Consider the following 20,204-nt stretch of genomic DNA (forward strand, 5'->3'; position numbering starts at 1 on the left):
GTTATTTTCTTAGAAGAAGCAACAAACGAACTGCAAGGTGGTGTTTATTTATTCCCGGTATTTTGTGCCATATTTTGCTCTGTAATAATATTTCCACTAGACTATATTTGTGTCTCAAAATAATGATTATTGGATTTACGTGTATTTTGCCCTATAATCAATTAATGATTTTTTTTATAGAACTAATTTATTGCTTTCTCTAGGCTCCATAATGGACTTGCAAGTCATATTCGAAGAGATGACTCGGCCAATGCCAAGGAGTATCGGCCTGCTATTGGCGTCTTTGACTTTTCTCTTTGCCATGCTCCTGTGGCGCAGGATCAGGCGGAGTTGGGAAGTACACAGCCCGCCTGGACCGTTCGCTTGGCCGGTCATTGGGAACGCAGTAGAGCTTGGCAACACTCCTCACCTCTATTTATCTCGCATGTCACGGAAATATGGGGATGTCTTTCAAATCAAACTCGGCTGCCGGGACGTTGTGGTACTGAATTGCGACGCAATCAGGCAGGCGCTCATCAAAAAGGGATTTGATTTCGCAGGCAGACCGGACTTTGCCTCGTTTCAATATGTTTCCAATGGCGATGGCATTGCTTTTGGTACATTTAGCGAATGGTGGAAAGTGCATCGAAAAGTGGCCCAATCTACTGTTCGGATGTTTTCTACCGGCAACATGCACACCAAAAAGGCCTTCGAAAACCATGTTGTCTGCGAAGTAAGGGAGCTGCTCCATATTTTCCTGGTAAAAACTAAAGAGCACCAATATTTCCAGCCGATGACATACTTGGTGGTATCAACCGCTAACGTAATGACCGCCGTGTGCTTTGGAAAGAGGTATTCATACGACGACGAAGAGTTTGCGCAAGTGGTGGGTCGAAACTATCAATTCACCCAAACAGTGGGAGCTGGAAGCATCGTGGATGTTATGCCTTGGCTCCAGTATTTCCCCAACCCAATAAAAAACATATTTGAAAACTTTAAAGAGCTCAACCAGGAGTTCAGTAAATTTATCCTTAATAAAGTTGTCGAGCATCGAAAGACCATTCAGTCAAGCACCATCCGGGACATGACAGATGCTTTCATCATGGCATTGGACCATCCCAAGGACAGCTCACCAAGGGTCTCACCAGGCAAAGATTATGTGCCACCCACTATCGGTGATATTTTTGGAGCAAGCCAAGACACACTATCTACTGCTCTTCAGTGGATAATGCTGATACTTGTGAGGTAATACATATTAATTTTGAATCAGCTAAAGTGAAATGAAAGTACTATTTTTCTCACATGATATGTTCTGTTAACAATCACCTATGTGTAAAATTGAGAAAGCCCAACATGTAAAGTGAATAATTTATATGCGTAAAGTGGAGAAAACCTATGCCTAAAGTGGAGAAAGCTATTTTTTACTGGGACAATTACTTAACCTCCTAGTATGCCACCATCTCACAATCAACATAAACAAAAACGAAAGAGCACTTATGCTCTGCTCTTTCATTGTTGGTAGGGTACTGTACTTGTTCTTGAATTCGGCACTTCAGTAGCAGAACTATGATGTTACGTACTAGTATTAAATATCAGAAGAGCCCAGGCAGGTATTGGCAGCCTAAAATGAGGACTCGGCTGTTTTTTCCTAAACTATCGCTTCAGGAAATAACGTATTCTGAGCAGTAGAACATGCTGTGTGTTGCCAGTTGGATTAACAGTAGGCATACTGTAGCTTGTTTGCGCAGGAAAAATAAAAGCGTTTACATACCTAGTAATTAATGCAATTGTTCTGAAGCTGATTGAGGACCTTATTAGTGATTAATGTGTTTTGTTTTATTTATATTTTGATGTCTGCATTTTCTGTAATTTCTGTAATTTTGGGCTCATCTGTAAAAGACACCTTAGTCTCAGTATGACTCCCCGATAAAGTAAATGTTAAATAAAAAGTAAATAAAAGTGATAATGACCTTGAAGCCAGTATTTGTAGGATATATTGTCACGATTTGATTTCGTCTCAGGACTAACAATCGGGCATTATCACTTAAAGTGGTGGGTCTAATTCTGAATGCTAGTTAAAAGCGCATTTCAGCCGGTGTCTATTCCACAAGTTACCACTAGCTAAATGTATGACATTAAAATGCCCATTAACTCTGTTCCATCTGACTGCGCAATCCACTGTCTCATCAGTCCAGCCAATAAATTAATACACTTGATCTCCACTATAAAAAGCATCTAGATATTATCTCACATTTGTTTTTGACCAACATTTCGTTTTCAACAGCGGAGGTTTGTCTAAAGAGAGAGCACATTTTCTATGCCAGGCGAAATCGTGCCTCATGAGCTCATTGTTATTGATGTATCCAAATAAATGTCTCTAGAAAACAGTTAAACAAATAAAAATGCAGATACTTTGCTGTTATTCTGGCTGCACTCCGCTGAGAGTCAGACTTGGCCGACCTCAGGTGGCCCAGAGTCTGGGCCGCCTTTGGCAGTATTACCACAGATAGATGAGTAGAACATCTTTGGTATTACTTACGGCTAGGATTCCGGGCAGCAACTGGGCCGATTCCTCATTGCTAGCTGGGTATAAAGTAAGGGATAAGAACGTTGCCCGCCAGTATGGAAATGGAACATTCAGAACTAACGACTGGGTCACGTCCATAAATACGGAGCAAAAAGACTGAACAACTGGGTCCCGTCTATGGCAACCAAACCAATAGAACAAATGACTAGCCGGCTTGGGTAGCAACACCAGATTAGTGTTGGGACAACATATAATGAATGGAATGATGAAATAGTATGAATAAATTCATCAAAACAAAGTTTTTAATGAAAATATCTCAATCATTATCTGAATATGTTGGTAACCCATGTTTAAAAGTGATAATGCGATCGAATGTATCATTGGAGGATATATTGGCACGGTTTGCCGGCTCTTGACATCGTCTAGGGCCTAACAACAGCCATGCAAATATATCCTGAAAACACCGGGTTCTCTGCAATTACAGTGCATTCGGAAAGTATACAGACCCCTTGACTTTTTCCACATTTTGTTACGTTACAGCCTTATTCTAAAATTGATGAAATTGGTTTTTTTTACTCATCAATCTACACACAATACCCCATAATGTCAAAGCAAAATAAATAAAAAAAACAACCGAAATATGACATTTACAGAAGTATTCAGACCCTTTACTCAGGAGTTTGTTGAAGCACTTTTGGCAGCGATTACGGTCTAGAGTCTTTTTGGGTAGAAAGCTACAAGCTTGGCACATCTGTATTTGGGGAGTTTCTCACATTGTTCTGTACAGATCCTCTCAAGCTCTGTCAGTTTGGATGGGGAGCGTCGCTGCACAGGTATTTTCAGGTTTCTCCAGAGATGTTTGATTGGGTTCAAGTCCGGGCCCTGGCGGGGCAACTCAAGGACATTCAGAGACTTGTCCCGAAGCGACTCCTGTATTGTATTGGCTGTATGCTTCCTGTTGGAAGGTGAAAGGTGAACCTTTGCCACAGTCTGAGGTCCTGAGAGCTCTGGAGCAGGTTTTCATCAAGGATATCTTTGTACTTTGCTCTGTTCATCTTTCCCTCAATCCTGACTAGTCTCCCAGTCCCTGCCCCTGAAAACCATCCTCACAGCATGATGCTGCCATTACCATGCTTCACTGTAGGGATGGTGCCAGGTTTCCTCCAGAAGTGACGCTTGGCATTCAGGCCAAAGAGTTAAATCTAGGTTTCATCAGACCAGAGAATGTTGGTTGTTCAAAACTTCTTCCATTTAAGTATGATGGAGGCCACTGTGTTCAAGGGAGCTTTCAATGCAGCAGAATTATTTTGGTATCCTTCCCCAGATCTGTGCCTCGACACAATCCTGTCTCGGAGCTCTACAAACAATTCCTTCGAACTCATGACTTGGTTTTTGCTCTGACATGCACTGTCAATTGTGGGACCTTATGTAGACAATTGTGTGTATTTCCAAATCATGTCCAATCAATTGAATTTACCACAGGTTGACTCGAATGAAGCTGTAGAAACATCTCAAGGATGATTAATTGAAACAGGATGCACCTGAACTCAGTTTTGAGTGTTATAGCAAATGGTCTGAATACTTATGTAAATAAGGTATTTTTTAGATTTTGTTTATTGTTTTTGTTTATTTTTTATTTTAGGGGATAGATCCGTTTTAGTAGTGCAGATATATTGTAGATTCCATCAATGTAATTGTCTGCTTCATTTCGAATCCCGCATACATTTTTTTGTAAATATAGAAACATATCTTTTTGAAATATATTTTCCTTTCTTTTCCTCCCCTAACCCTACCACCCCTCAACTAATTGGAGTAAACTAATAAACAACAACACTTAGGCATCTACTTCCAGCTTATACATACTATATACATTTTACGGCCACAATGTATTTTACAATAGTTATATTTTGTTTGTTTTTAATTCCATCCTTCAGCTACCATCAACCCCTCCCATCTATGTCTGAAGACCATCCAGTTTAATTTATATTTTGTTTGGTTTTAATTCCATCCTTCAGCTACCATCAACCCCTCCCATCTATGTCTGAAGACCATCCAGTTTAATTTATATTTTGTTTGTTTTTAATTCCATCCTTCAGCTACCATCAACCCCTCCCATCTATGTCTGAAGCCCATCCAGTTTAATTTATATTTTGTTTGTTTTTAATTCCATCCTTCAGCTACCATCAACCCCTCCCATCTATGTCTGAAGACCATCCAGTTTAATTTATATTTTGTTTGGTTTTAATTCCATCCTTCAGCTACCATCAACCCCTCCCATCTATGTCTGAAGACCATCCAGTTTAATTTATATTTTGTTTGTTTTTAATTCCATCCTTCAGCTACCATCAACCCCTCCCATCTATGTCTGAAGACCATCCAGTTTAATTTATATTTTGTTTGTTTTTAATTCCATCCTTCAGCTACCATCAACCCCTCCCATCTATGTCTGAAGACCATCCAGTTTAATTTATATTTTGTTTGTTTTTAATTCCATCCTTCAGCTACCATCAACCCCTTCCATCTATGTCTGAAGACCATCCAGTTTAATTTATATTTTGTTTGTTTTTAATTCCATCCTTCAGCTACCATCAACCCCTTCCATCTATGTCTGAAGACCATACAGTTTAATTTATATTTTGCCATATATTTTTCAACTGTGCTGTGATGTTTCACAAAAGTTCCAAACCTTTGTATTCTCATAGTTTCTACAGATTGTAAATTAAAGATAAACATTTTTGCTAAAAGTAGTATTATATTATTGATTGATTGATTATGACTTTTCAAATACCCCAGGAGTGCTATCTGCAGAGTTAGCTCCAGGTAAATGTTGCACTTCTTCAACCATTCATGGACCTGCGACCAAAAACAAGCTACATATGGACAGTACCAAAACAAATCATCTCTTCGCACCAAAATCTGCAGAGCTGGGATGGTTGTATCCCCCATATATATAACGCTCTATTGGTTACAATAATTTTGTATAATAATTCAAATAGATAAATTCAAAGTTTTGAATCTGGTGTTGTTTTGCATATCAGTTCATAAACTATGTGCCATGGAATCGGTACATCGAAAATCTCTTCCCAACTATTTTGCATTCTACAGTTTGTAGCACCTCTGCCAATTTTATGGTCCTTAAACGAAACTGGTATACTTTTTTATTTATCACAATTTTCTTTGAAAATCTTTAATGCAGGACTAACAGACAAGTTCCTTACTTTTTCCCGCTTCCACTTGCCTCTTCCATTTTTGTGGCAATGCTGCAATTAGTTGGTTGTAATTTTGGGTAGCACAGACATTTCCATATATTTTTGTTAGCTGCATGTGTGACATAACTCCACCAGTCCTATTTATGATAAAATTTACAAAGATTATACCTTTAAAAAAAGACATTTGTTGAAAAATAATGTTTTTTTTAATCAATTAGTTTAACCACAATATTTGCTGTATTATTTGTTCTGTCTTTTCTGACGGAGTGCTATATAAAAGGGAAGTAATCAGGGAGGTGATGAAGTCCAGGTGTGCCTAATGAGGCGCAGGTGTGTGTAATGAAGGTTGCCAGGTGTGCGTAAAGGATGGTTTGCCAGGTGTGTCTAAGGATGGGTTGCCAGGACCGGTGGTTACTAGACCGGCGATGTCGAGTGCTGAACAAGGGGAGCAGGAGTGGACGAAGAGGACAACGCTGGCCAGGAAGACAGCCCCAAGGACGAAGAGCGGGCCGGTCTGGACGGCGAAGGTGTAAATCTCTGATGAATTTGGGGTCTAGAATGTCGTCCACCGGAACCCAAAACCGCTCCTCTGGACTGTACCCCTCCCAGTCCACCAGGTACTGTAACCTACCTCCACGACATCTGGCGTTCAGGAGGGAACTGGCGGCATACGTGGGACTACCCTTGATGTCCAGGGGAGGCGGAGGGGTGGGAGACGGCATCAGCGAGGGGACCAGGAACCACCGGCCTGAGGAGGGAAACGTGAAAAGAGGGTGAGATCCGGTAGTCATTGGGAAGCTGTAATTGGTAAGTTACCTCATTGACCCTCTGGAGGACTTTGAATGGCCCCACAAACCGGGGGCTCAGCTTCCGACAGGGCAGGCGGAGCGGGAGGTTTCTGGTGGAGAGCCAGAAGCGTTCACCAGGCTTGAAAACGGGTGCCTAAATGCTGTGGCAATCCACCTGCTCCTTCTGGTGCTGGACGGCGCATTGGAGCCTCATGTGGGAAGCGTCCCAAACATGCCCTGCGCACCGGAACCACTCATCCATCGCAGGGGCTTTGGTTTGGCTCAAGGTCCACGGCGCCAGGCTGGTGCCCCAGGATGCACTGGAAGGTAGACAACCCCTTGGAGTAGTGAGAAAGTGAGTTCTGGGCGTACTCTGCCCAGGGAAGATACCGGGCCCACTTCCTCTGTGGGTCCTGACTGTGACTCCTCAGCAACCTCCCCAGCACCTGGTTGGTCCTTTCCACCTGTATGTTGGACTGAGGCCGTTACCCGGATGTGATGCTCAATGTGACCCCCAGCTTCTCCATGAAGGCTCTCCATATATGTGACGTGAATTGGGGACCACGGGTGGCGACAAAGTCCTCCAGAAGGCCATAGTGCTGGTGTTTTGCAGGTACTATTTAATGAAGCTGCCTGTTGAGGAGATATGAGGTGTCTGTTTCTCAAACTAGACACTGTAATGTACTTGTCCTCTTGCTCAGTTGTGCACCGGGGCCTCCTACTCCTCTTTCTATTCTGGTTAGGGCCAGTTTGCGCTGTTCTGTGAAGGGAGTATTACACAGCGTTGTACGAGATCTTCAGTTTCTTGGCAATTTCTCACATGGAATAGCCCTCATTTCTCAGAACAAGTATAGACTGACGAGTTTCAGAAGAAAGATATTTGTTTCTAGCCATTTTGAGCCTGTAATCGAACCCACAAATGCTGATGCTCCAGATACTCAACCTGTCTGAAGAAAGCCATTTTATTGCTTCTTTAATCAGGACAACAGTTTTCAGCTGTGCTAACATAATTGCAAAAGGGTTTTCTGATAATGGGCATCTTTAGGCCTATGTAGATATTCCATTTAAAAAAATCTGCCATTTCTAGCAACAATAGTCATTTACAACATTAACAATGTCTACACTGTATTTCTGATCAATTTTATGTTATTTTAATGGACCAACAATTTGCTTTCCTTTCAAAAACAAGGACATTTCTATGTGACCCCAAACTTTTGAATGGTAGTGTAGGTCAACTGGAATATGACTAAAGAGTTTCTAGATCATCTATGAGGCTGTGGAGGGATCCAAATTATGGTTTAAAAAGCATGAATCATCAGCATACAATGACAACTTTGTTTTTAAGCCATTGATTTCTAACCCCTTGATATTATTGTTGAATCTGATTTTAATAGCTAACATTTAGATGGCCATAATAAATAGATATGGCGATAGTGGACAACCTTGTTTTACTCCTCTTGACAGTTTAATACTTTCAGAGAAGTATACATTGTTTACTATTTTACACCTAGGGTTACTATTCATATTCATATTCATATTATTATTTATTTAACTAGGCAAGTCAGTTAAGAAAAAAATCTTATTTACAATGATGGCCTGCCCCTGCCAAACCCGGACGATACTGGACCAATTGTGCTCCGCCCAATGGGACTCCCAAATCACTGCTGATTGTGATACAGCCTGGAATCAAACCAGGGTCTGCAGTGACACCTCTAGCACTGAGATGCAGTGCCTTAGACCGCTGCGCCACTCGGGAGCCCACTAGCAGTGAAAAGGTTTTTGCCATTCCAAAGATACGGTACAGTACTGTATTTTGGGGGGTAGAATTACTGTACCATTCAAAATACAGCAATTATTTCCCCGCCCACAACATTTTCCAAAAATGCACCATAATTTGCAGTAAAAATGTACTGTTGATAATGAGACAAATGTGCACCGCCCTATGGGACTCCCAATCACGACCGAACTTCTACCCATTTTATAACAGATTCTCCAAAATTGAAATATTCCAGGCATATATTCCAGGCATCCCAGTCTTACTTTATCAAAAGCCTTTTCAGTGTCAGCTATGAAAACCAGGCCTGGTTTCCCATGTTTTTCATAATATTCTATTGTTTCCCGGACTTATATTATATTATCTCCAATGTATCGTCCATGTAAAAAACCTGTTTGATTACGATAAACAATTATTATTATCTGACAATACCTTTACATTTTATGCGCTATGGATTTTGCAAGAATATTTGCATTACAACACTGAAGGGGCCTCCATTTTTTTTTAAATGTACCGGATTTTCAGTAATAATGAAGTTAGATATTCTTGTTGAGCATTTTTTAGGAGTGGTTAAAACATGCTAATAACAGTCCTCTGAGTATAACAAAACATGTTTATGTTATGTTTACGGGTATAACATCCAACCCTGGAGTTTTCCCAGGTTTTAAATGATTTAATTGCATCAAGAAGTTCCTCCTCTGTAATTTGGCCTTCACATGAGTCTTTCTGTATAGCTGTTAATTTTACATTATTAAAATAAATAAAATCCATACAGTTATCTTCGGTTGGTGGAGATGGAGGAGACTGAAATGAAAATGTGCTTAAAGTACTTTGATTCGTCTTTCAAAGTATTGTTTGGTAAATCATGGGTGACTCCATTTTTCACAAGTTTCAGTAAAACAAATTTGGTAGCATTTCTATGTTGAAGATTAAAAAATGTTTTGTTGATTTTTATCCCATGTTCCATCCAATTCGCTTTATTTAATATAATATATTACAGTTGATCTTTCTTGAATAAGTTCCTCCGTTTCTTTTTGTTGTTCCTCTAACTTATTCTGTGCCTCTATAGTACAGTTTTATTGCTACTGTATCGATGTGTACTATTAGTTCTTCCATTTCCTTAATTAATATGGCTTCTTTTGACCAAAATTGCTTTTGTTTTAGATACAAGTACTGAATTGCATGGCCTCTAAAGGCACATTTAAAAGTGTCCCATACAATAAGGGGATCTGGTGTACCTATGTTATGTCCGGAAAAGTCTGTTATCATCCAATAAGCTTTGATTACATTTCCAATTTCCTCGCCCACGTGGATATTCTGTAAGAGTAATATAGATGGCAATTATTTGATGGTCCGACTGTATTTTGTCCCCTATCAACACATTTTAAACTTTTGGTGCCAGTAAGAAGGACATAAGAAAGTAGTCAAGATGACGAGCTTGATTGAGCCTCCGCCATGTACAGTTGAAGTCGGAAGTTTACATACACCTTAGCCAAATACATTTAAACTCAATTTTTCACAATTCCTGACATTTAATTCTAGTAAAAATTCCCTGTCTTAGGTCAGTTAGGATCACCACTTTATTTTAAGAATGTGAAAGGTCAGAATAATAGTAGAGAGAATTATTTATTTCAGCTTTTATTTCTTTCATCACATTCCCAGTGGGTCAGAAGTTTACATACACTCAATTAGTATTTGGTAGCATTGTCTTTAAATTGCTTAACTTGGGTCAACATTTTCAGGTAGCCTTCCAAAAGCTCTCCACAATAAACCAAGATGGCGTAGCAGTGCAGATGTGGTTTGTCATCCTCTCGTTTACTTTTTGTATATATTTCAATTTATTTTTCAATCTTCTTTCCATTTTTAAATTAAATATACCTTCTGGTAACCTGCCTCACTCAATGTGACACGGATCCGCTATTTGTTTTAAACCTTATAGCCAGAACCTCCATCAGAAGCTAACCAGCTAATTAGCTACTAGCTATTTAGTCATTGTTAGCCACTGCTAGCAGCCTTTACCTTCCGCACAGGCACCAGCCGTTTTTTTAGCCAATTTTTTATTTTATTTTAGATAATACCTGCCAGCCTTGGACTGTTTTTCTCCACTACAACGCCGGATTCCTGCCGTAAACCCTGGACCATTACTCCTGATCATTGCCGCTAGCTAGCTGCCACAGAGTGACCCAGCCCCGAAGCTAGCCCTGAGCCAGGCCCCCCTCCCGGCCTACTCTGTGATCAACCGGCTACTCAGCTGTTGCCTCCTGGACTCTACCGCCAACACGGCTAGAATCCACTACTCCACCGGATACTTGCCGTAAGCTCTGGACCTTTGCATCGGATCATCGCTGCTAGCTAGCTGCTACCGAGTGGCTATAGTGGCTAACGCCCCTGCCCCGATGCTAGCACCAGGCTAACGCCCCTGCCCGCGAGCCAGGCGCATCTTCCGGCTGCCAAAATAAATTACTACAACTACAATACCCCTTTCGCCATCTGGCCCAGACCCTTTGTCGACACAACGCCCCGCCGTACCACCACGACTGGTCTGCAGACGCAATTCCATCTGCTGTGCCCTCAACCGGCCTTTTCCGGACATCGGAGCAGACGCTTCTACTTACCCGGGCCTGCTAACTTTAAACGCTGTGTCTCCCGCGTGCTAGCATGTTAACGACTACCCCGCGGCTTCCCTGTTCCATCTATTGCTGTTCACTGGACCCTATGATCACTTGGCTACATAGCTGATGCCTGCTGGGCTGTTCATTAATCACGGTACTCCACTTTGTTTATTTTTTGTTTATCTGTCGGCCCTAGCCCCGAACTCAGACCCTGCAGGTAGTTAACCAACCCGCTCTGCCGATTCATTGCCACTTTACCTGTTGTTGTTGTCTTAGCTGATTAGCTGTTGTTGTCTTACACGTTGTTGTCTTAGCTAGCTCTCCCAATCAACACCTGTGATTGCTTTATGCCTCACTTTATGTCTCTCTCAAATGTCAATATGCCTTGTATACTGTTGTTGAGGATAGTTATCATTGTTTTAGTTTACTGCGGAGCCCCTAGTCCCACAACATGCCTCAGATACCTCCTTTGGCCCATCTCCCACACAGGCGGTGACCTCACCCAGCATAACCAGCGTGTCCAGAGATGCAACCTCTCTTATCATCTCTCAGTGCCTGTGCTTACCTCCACTGTAACCGCACCCCACCATACCCGTCTGCACATTATGCCCTGAATCTAATCTACCACGCCCAGAAATCTACTCTTTTTAATCTCTGTCCCCAATGCACTAGACGACCAGTTTTGATAGCCTTTAGCCGTACACTCATCCTACTCCTCCTCTGTTCCTCGGGTGATGTGGAGGTTAACCCAGGCCCTGCGTGTCCCCAGGCACTCTCATTTGTTGACTTCTGTAAACGAAAAAGCCTTGGTATCAGAAGCCTCCTCCCTAAGTTGGTTTTACTCACTGCTTTAGCACACTCCGCCAACCCTGATGTCCTTGCTATGTCTGAATCCTGGCTTAGGAAGGCCACCAAAAATTCTGAGATACCCAACTACAAAATGTTCCATCAAGATAGAACTGCCAAAGGGGAAGGAGTTGCAATCTACAGCAGAGATAGCTTGCAAAATTGTGTCATACTTTCCAGATCTATGCCCAAACAGTTCGAGCTTCAAATTTTAAAAATGAATCTCTCCAGAAATAAGTCTCTCACTGTTGCCACCTGTTATAGACCCCCCTCAGCTCATAGCTGTGCCCTGGACATCATATGTGAATTGATTGCCCCTCATCTATCTTCAGCGTTTGTTCTGTAAGGTGACCTAAACTGGGATATGCTACAATTCGTCAGTCCTACAATCTAAGCTAGATGCCATCAATCTCACACATATTATCACGGAACCCACCAGGTAATACCCTAAATCCGTAAACATGGGCACCTTCATAGATATTATCCTGACCAACTTGCCCTCCAAATACACCTCTGCTGTTTTCAACCAGGATCTCAGCGATCACTGCCTCATTGCCTGCATACGCTATGGGTCCACGGTCAAACGACCACCCCTCATCACTGTCAAATGCTCCCTAAAACACTTCAGCGAGCAGGCCTTTCTAATTGACCTGGCCCGGGTATCCTGGAAAGATATTGACCTCATCCCATCAGTCGAGGATGCCTGGTCGTTCTAAGAACAGATGCTTTTGAGCCAATCAGTTGTGTTGTGACAATTTTTATTTAACCTTTAACCAGGCAAGTCAGTTAAGAACAAATTCTTATTTTCAAAGACAGCCTAGGAACAGTGGGTTAACTGCCTGTTCAGGGGCAGAACGACAGATTTGTACTGTGTCAGCTCGGGGGTTTGAACTTGCAACCTTCCGGTTACTAGTCCAACGCGCTAACCACTAGGCTACCCCACACTATAGAGGTGGTATACAGAAGATAGCCCTATTTGTTAAAAGACCAAGTCCATATTATGTCAAGAACAGCTCAAATAAGCAAAGAAAAATTACAATCCATCATTACTTTCTTCAAGTAGGAACAGAAACAGATATAGCCCTTGGTTCACTCCAGACCTGACTGCCCTTGACCAGCACAAAAACATCACGTGGCGGACTGCACTAGCATCAAATAGTCCCCGCGATATGCAACTGTTCAGGGAAGTCAGGAAAAAATACATGCATTCAGTCAGGAAAGCAAAGGCTAGCTATTTCAAACAGAAATTTGCATCCTGTATCTCTAACTCCAAAAAGTTTTGGGACACTGTAAAGTCCATAGAGAACAAGAGCACCTCCTCCCAGCTGCCCACTGCACTGAGGCTAGGTAACACGATCACCAGCCATAAATCCATGATAATCGAAAATTTCAATAAGCATTTCTCTATAGCTGGCCATGCTTTCCTCCTGGCTACCCCGACACTGGCCAACAGCTCCACACCCCCCGCAGCTACTTTCCCGAGCCTCCCCAGCTTCTCCTTCACCCAAATCCAGATAGCAGATGTTCTGAAAGAGCTGCAAAACCTGCACCTGTACAAATCAGCATGGCTAGACAATCTGGACCCTCTCTTTCTAAAATTATCCGCCGCCATTGTTGCAACCCCTATTACCAGTCTGTTCAACCTCTCTTTCGTATCGTCCGAGATCCCTAAAGATTGGAAACCTGCCGCGGTCATTCCCCTCTTCAAAGGGGGTGACACTTTGAACAGTTGCATATCGCGGGGACAATTCGATGCTAGTGCAGTCCGCCACATGATGTTTTTGTGCTGGTCAAGGGCAGTTAAGTCTGGAGTGAACCAAAGGCTATATCTGTTCCTGTTCCCAAACTGTTATAGACCTATATCCATCCTGCCCTGCCTTTCTAAAGTCTTCGAAAGCCAAGATAATAAACAGATCACTGACCATTTCGAATCTCACTGTACCTTCTCCGGTGTTTCCGAGCTGGTCACGGGTGCACCTCAGCCATGCTCAAGTCACTAAACTATATCATAACCGCCATTGATAAAAGACAGTACTGTGCAGCCGTCTTCATCGACCTGGCCAAAGCTTTCGACTCTGTCAATCACCGTATTCTTATCGGCAGACTCAATAGCTTTGGTTTCTCAAATGACTGCCTCGCCTGGTTCACCAACTACTTCGCAGACAGAGTTCAGTGTGTCAAATCGGAGGGCCTGTTGTCCGGACCTCTGGCAGTCTCTATGAGGGTGCCACAAGGTTCAATTCTCGGGCCGACTCTTTTCTCTGTATATATCAACAATGTCGCTCTTGCTGCGGGTGATTCCCTGATCCACCTCTACACAGACGACACCATTTTGTATACATCTGGCCCTTCTTTGGACTATGTGTTAACAAACCTCCAAATGAACTTCAATGCCATACAACTCTCCTTCCATGGCCTCCAACTGCTCTTAAATGCAAGTAAAACTAAATTCATGCTCTTCAACCGATCGCTGCCCACACCTGCCCGCCCGTCCAGCATCACTACTCTGGATGGTTCTGACTTAGAATATATGGACAACTACAAATACCTAAGTGTCTAGTTAGACTGTAAACTCTCCTTCCAGACTCACATTAAGCATCTCCAATCCAAAATGAAATCTGGAATCGGCTTCCTATTTCGCAACAAAGCATCCTTCACTCATGCTGCCAAACATACCCTCGTAAAACGGACTATCCTACCGATCCTTGACTTTGGCAATGTCATTTACAAAATAGCCTCCAACACTCTACTCAGCAAATTGGATGCAGTCTATCACAGTGCCATCCGTTTTGTCACCATATGTCACAAAAGCACCATATACTACCCAACACTGTGACCTGTATGCTCTTGTTGGCTGGCCCTCGCTTCATATTCGTTGCCAAACCCACTGGCTCCAGGTCATCTATAAGTCTTTCCTAGGTAAAGCCCCGCCTTATCTCAGCTCACTTGTCACCATAGCAGCACCCACCCGTAGCACATTCTCCAGCAGGTATATCACACTGGTCACCCCCAAAGCCAATTCCTCCTTTGGCTCCTTTCCATCCAGTTCTCTGCTGCCAATGACTGGAACGAACTGCAAAAATCACTGAAGCTGGAGACTCATATCTCCCTCACTAGCTTTAAGCACCACCTGTTAGAGCAGCTCACAGATCACTGCACCTGTACATAGCCCATCTGTAAATAACCCATCCAACTACCTCATCCCTCATACTGTGATTTTTTTTTTTTTTCTCCTTTGCACCCCAGTATCTCTACTTGCACATTCATCTTCTGCACATCTATCACTCCAATGTTTAACTGCTATATTGTAATTATTTTGCCACTACGGCTATTTATTGCCTTACCTCCCTCATCCTACCTCATTTGCACACACTGTATATAGACTTTTTCTATTGTATTATTGACTGCATGTTTGATTATTCCATTTGTAACTCTGCGTTGTTGTTTGTGTCAAACTGCTTTGCTTTATGTTGGCCAGGTCGAAGATGTAAATGAGAACTTGTTCTCAACTAGCCTACAGTGCCTTGCGAAAGTATTCGGCCCCCTTGAACTTTGCGACCTTTTGCCACATTTCAGGCTTCAAACATAAAGATATAAAACTGTATTTTTTTGTGAAGAATCAACAACAAGTGGGACACAAACATGAAGTGGAACGACATTTATTGGATATTTCAAACTTTTTTAACAAATTAAAAACTGAAAAATTGGGCGTGCAAAATTATTCAGCCCCCTTAAGTTAATACTTTGTAGCGCCACCTTTTGCTGCGATTACAGCTGTATGTCTCTATCAGTTTTGCACATCGAGAGACTGACATTTTTTCCCATTCCTCCTTGCAAAACAGCTCGAGCTCAGTGAGGTTGGATGGAGAGCATTTGTGAACAGCAGTTTTCAGTTCTTTCCACAGATTCTCGATTGGATTCAGGTCTGGACTTTGACTTGGCCATTCTAACACCTGGATATGTTTATTTTTGAACCATTCCATTGTAGATTTTGCTTTATGTTTTGGATCATTGTCTTGTTGGAAGACAAATCTCCGTCCCAGTCTCAGGTCTTTTGCAGACTCCATCAGGTTTTCTTCCAGAATGGTCCTGTATTTGGCTCCATCCATCTTCCCATCAATTTTAACCATCTTCCCTGTCCCCGCTGACGAAAAGCAGGCCCAAACCATGATGCTGCCACCACCATGTTTGACAGTGGGGATGGTGTGTTCAGCTGTGTTGCTTTTACGCCAAACATAACGTTTTGCATTGTTGCCAAAAAGTTCAATTTTGGTTTCATCTGACCAGAGCACCTTCTTCCACATGTTTGGTGTGTCTCCCAGGTGGCTTGTGGCAAACTTTAAATACACTTTTTATGGATATCTTTAAGAAATGGCTTTCTTCTTGCCACTCTTCCATAAAGGCCAGATTTGTGCAATATACGACTGACTGATTGTTGTCCTATGGACAGAGTCTCCCACCTCAGCTGTAGATCTCTGCAGTTCATCCAGAGTGATCATGGGCCTCTTGGCTGCATCTCTGATCAGTCTTCTCCTTGTATGAGCTGAAAGTTTAGAGGGACGGCCAGGTCTTGGTAGATTTGCAGTGGTCTGATACTCCTTCCATTTCAATATTATCGCTTGCACAGTGCTCCTTGGGATGTTTAAAGCTTGGGAAATCTTTTTGTATCCAAATCCGGCTTTAAACTTCTTCACAACAGTATCTCGGACCTGCCTGGTGTGTTCCTTGTTCTTCATGATGCTCTCTGCGCTTTTAACGGACCTCTGAGACTATCACAGTGCAGGTGCATTTCTACGGAGACTTGATTACACACAGGTGGATTGTATTTATCATCATTAGTCATTTAGGTCAACATTGGATCATTCAGAGATCCTCACTGAACTTCTGGAGAGAGTTTGCTGCACTGAAAGTAAAGGGGCTGAATAATTTTGCACGCCCAATTTTTCAGTTTTTGATTTGTTAAAAAAGTTTGAAATATCCAATAAATGTCGTTCCACTTCATGATTGTGTCCCACTTGTTGTTGATTCTCCACAAAAAAATACAGTTTTATATCTTTATGTTTGAAGCCTGAAATGTGGCAAAAGGTCGCAAAGTTCAAGGGGGCCGAATACTTTCGCAAGGCACTGTACCTGGTTAAATAAAGGTGAAATATATGTATATTTTTAATTATAAAACAAAAAGTGCAATTGCAAAAACTATCAAGCGCTATGATGAAACTGGCTCTCATGAGGACCGCCACAGGAAAGCAAGACCCAGAGTAATCTCTGCTGCATAGGATAAGTTCACTAGAGTTACCAGCCTCACAAATTGCAGCCGAAATAAATGTTTGCCAGAGTTCAAGTAAAAGACACATCTCGACATCAACTGAAGACTTTGTGAATCAAACCTTCATGGTCAAATTGCTGCAAAGAAACCACTACTAAAGGACACCAATAATAAGAAGAGACTTGCTTGGGCCAAGAAACACGAGCAATGGACATTAGACCAGTCCTTTGGTTTGATGAGTCCAAATTTTCAAGATATGGATCCAAACACCAGGGTTATTTGACCAAGAAGGAGAGTGGTGGAGTGCTGCATCAGATGACCTGGCCTCCACAATCACCCGACCTCAACCCAATTGAGATGGTTTGGGATTAGTTGGACCGCAGAGGGAAGGAAAAGCAGCCAACAAGTGCTCAGCATATGTGGGAACTCTTTCAAGACTGTTGGAAAAGCATTCCAGGTGAAGCTGGTTGAGAGAATTCCAAGAGTGTGCAAAGCTTTCATCAACGCAAAGGATGGCTACTTTGAAGAATCTAAAATCTAAAATATATTTTGATTTGTTTAACACTTTGATTACTACATGATTCCATATGTGCTATTTCATAGTTTTGATCTCTTCACTATTATTCTACAATGTACAAAATAGTAATAATAAAGAATGGTAGGTGTATCCAAACTTTTGACTGGTACTGTATATTTTCAAAGAAGCATGTTTCATTATTATTTGGACCATATAGATTAATGAGCTGTATCTGTTTATGGTCCAATAACATACTTAAAATCATCCATCTACCTTGCAGATCTGTTTGGACAATTTGCACATTTGGATAAAAATTATTATTAATAAATTGAATCACCCATTTTGTGTTTCTTTGCACATGGGAGAAATCCTTTTTCCACACAACTTCATCTAAAATTGTTATTAGTTTCCTGTAAACAATATATATTATATTCCTTGTCTTTTAGCCAGGTAAATACTGATCGTCTTTTCTTATTATCTGCTAAGCCATTACAATTATAGCTGGCTATACTTATTTCACCATTTACCATACTGAGATACAAGCTTAAATTCTATTTATCATTATATATGTTGGTAAACTTACTATTAAAAAATGCCATAGTAATTGAGTGTCCATATAGCTGTACCATGCTATTTGCATTGCTACTAAGTAAACCTTCAATTTTCATCCACTATTCCACCCGCTAGACCCCCCCACCCCCCATCAGCAGACCATCTATGTCCCCCCGGATCCCAGGGCCCCGAGAGACCGGGACCCATCCTTCGAAAGAGCACACAGTACCACCCACAGAACAGAAGTAGATCAACCCCCAAAAACATTTCCAACGCCCTCACCTCGATTTGTATTATATATAGTTATCAAAACATATATATTTATATATATAAATAAAAATAAACTCCCCATGGGTTACTGCAGCTATTGTTGCCAGCATTGCCACTACCTGGGTGGAGGCACCCCGCCGGAATCCCCACCGGCTAGGTACAAGGTCGTCAAGTTTCTCATTAGCAGCTTTCAGAAATTCCTTGTATATTATACTCACCCATCAGGGGGCTTTGGCTTTGTAAGACCCACTCTGCCAGGCAGGCCCAGAATCTTGAGGGGTTGGTACTGCTTTAGTGGGTCCATAAAACAGATAAGGCCTTCTCCTTATGGGTCGTATGGGTCGTTCAGGTGTGTGTCTAGGGTATAGTGTTGGGGACCGTTCCATCATGATAGAACAGTAAATAACTCAACTATATTAATAATTGATTTAAAAAAATGTATATCCTATATCTGCACAAAATTGAAAGCTCTCTCTTACAACCCCTGCTCACAGACACACATGGGCTTAGGTATTCGCACCCATTTCCTTTTTCACTCCATACTTTTCCAAACACAAAAACACACACCCCACCTTGCATCACAATACACCCACACATACCCACATACTGTGCTTTCTATGTCCTCTGTTTGCTGTGTTTTCATCCCTACCATGTTGATTCTGAGTACTTTTTTATTTGCAAAAATGTCCAAAAAACTGTTTTCGCTTTATTGCTATTGGGTATTGTTTGTAGATTAATGCGGACATTTTTTTTATTTAATTCATTTTAGAATAAAGCTGTAATGTCACAAAATGTGGAAATAACCTGTAACCTGCTGCCCATAGTTACCCACCAAAAATGATTTATCACTACTGTATTGAGAATGCCCTCAGTGTTGAAATAGAGGTTAGCTTCTCAATAGGAAATTATTTAGGAAATTATTGAATTACCTGTGATCTGAGTGTTCACCTTTGACCTTTTCCTATATAGGTTTCCTCATATTCAGCTGCGTCTCCAGGAGGAAGTAGACAAAGTGGTTGACCGGAGCCATCTGCCCATCATCGAGGACCAGTCCCAGTTGCCTTACGTGATGGCCTTCATCTACGAAATGATGCGCTTTACCAGCTTCGTGCCGCTCACCATCCCCCACAGCACCATCACCGACACCACCATCATGGGCTACACCATCCCCAAGGACACAGTGATCTTCATCAACCAGTGGTCCAGCAACCACGACCCCACCAAATGGACACACCCGGAGACCTTTGACCCTCTGCGCTTCCTGGATCAGGACGGCTCACTGAACAAAGACCTGGCCAGCAGCGTGCTCATCTTCTCCTTGGGAAAGCGACGGTGCATCGGAGAGGAACTGTCAAAGATGCATCTGTTCCTATTTACAGCATTGCTGGTGCACCAGGCCCACTTTAGTCCCGACCCAGACAAGCCGCCCACCATTGACTACACCTACGGACTAACCCTGAAGCCCAATAACTTCTCCATAGCAGTCAGTCTACGGGACAGCATGGAAGTCCTGGAGAAGGCTAGTCAAAAGCCCCTCTATGGGGGGACTCAGGAGGACACAGTCAACTCCAGATCAGACTGAGAATAGAGTCACTAAATTAAGCTTGAAAGAAAAACACTCTGAAGAAGATTAATGAGCTGCAGTTCATCCTCATGTGCCATCAGATATCAGCTACTATATAGTTATTATAAATGTATTTATGATCTGAATGTAACGGATGTCACCAGGGACGGACCTGGACGTTCTGCTGCCCTAAGCGAGACAAAAATCTGCCGCCCCCTTGCTATCCCCGCTAAACTATGTACAGCAGTGGTCGGCAAAAGGTTATGCCTTGGGCAACAAAAAAAATTCTCACCTGAAAGT

General features: G+C 42.1%; 1 protein-coding gene across 1 annotated transcript; it reads left to right on the plus strand.

The window, feature by feature from the left end:
- Window positions 1-211: 211 nt before the first annotated feature.
- Window positions 212-20,111, plus strand: LOC139381441 (cytochrome P450 1B1-like). Its single transcript, XM_071124958.1, has 2 exons — window positions 212-1,224; window positions 19,310-20,111. The coding sequence occupies exons 1-2, from the start codon at window positions 212-214 to the stop codon at window positions 19,920-19,922; spliced, it is 1,626 nt and encodes a 541-aa protein (XP_070981059.1). The 3' UTR covers window positions 19,923-20,111.
- Window positions 20,112-20,204: the final 93 nt, after the last annotated feature.

Source organism: Oncorhynchus clarkii, chromosome 23 (genome assembly GCF_045791955.1).
Source record: "Oncorhynchus clarkii lewisi isolate Uvic-CL-2024 chromosome 23, UVic_Ocla_1.0, whole genome shotgun sequence".
In the NCBI taxonomy this organism is placed as follows: domain Eukaryota; kingdom Metazoa; phylum Chordata; class Actinopteri; order Salmoniformes; family Salmonidae; genus Oncorhynchus; species Oncorhynchus clarkii.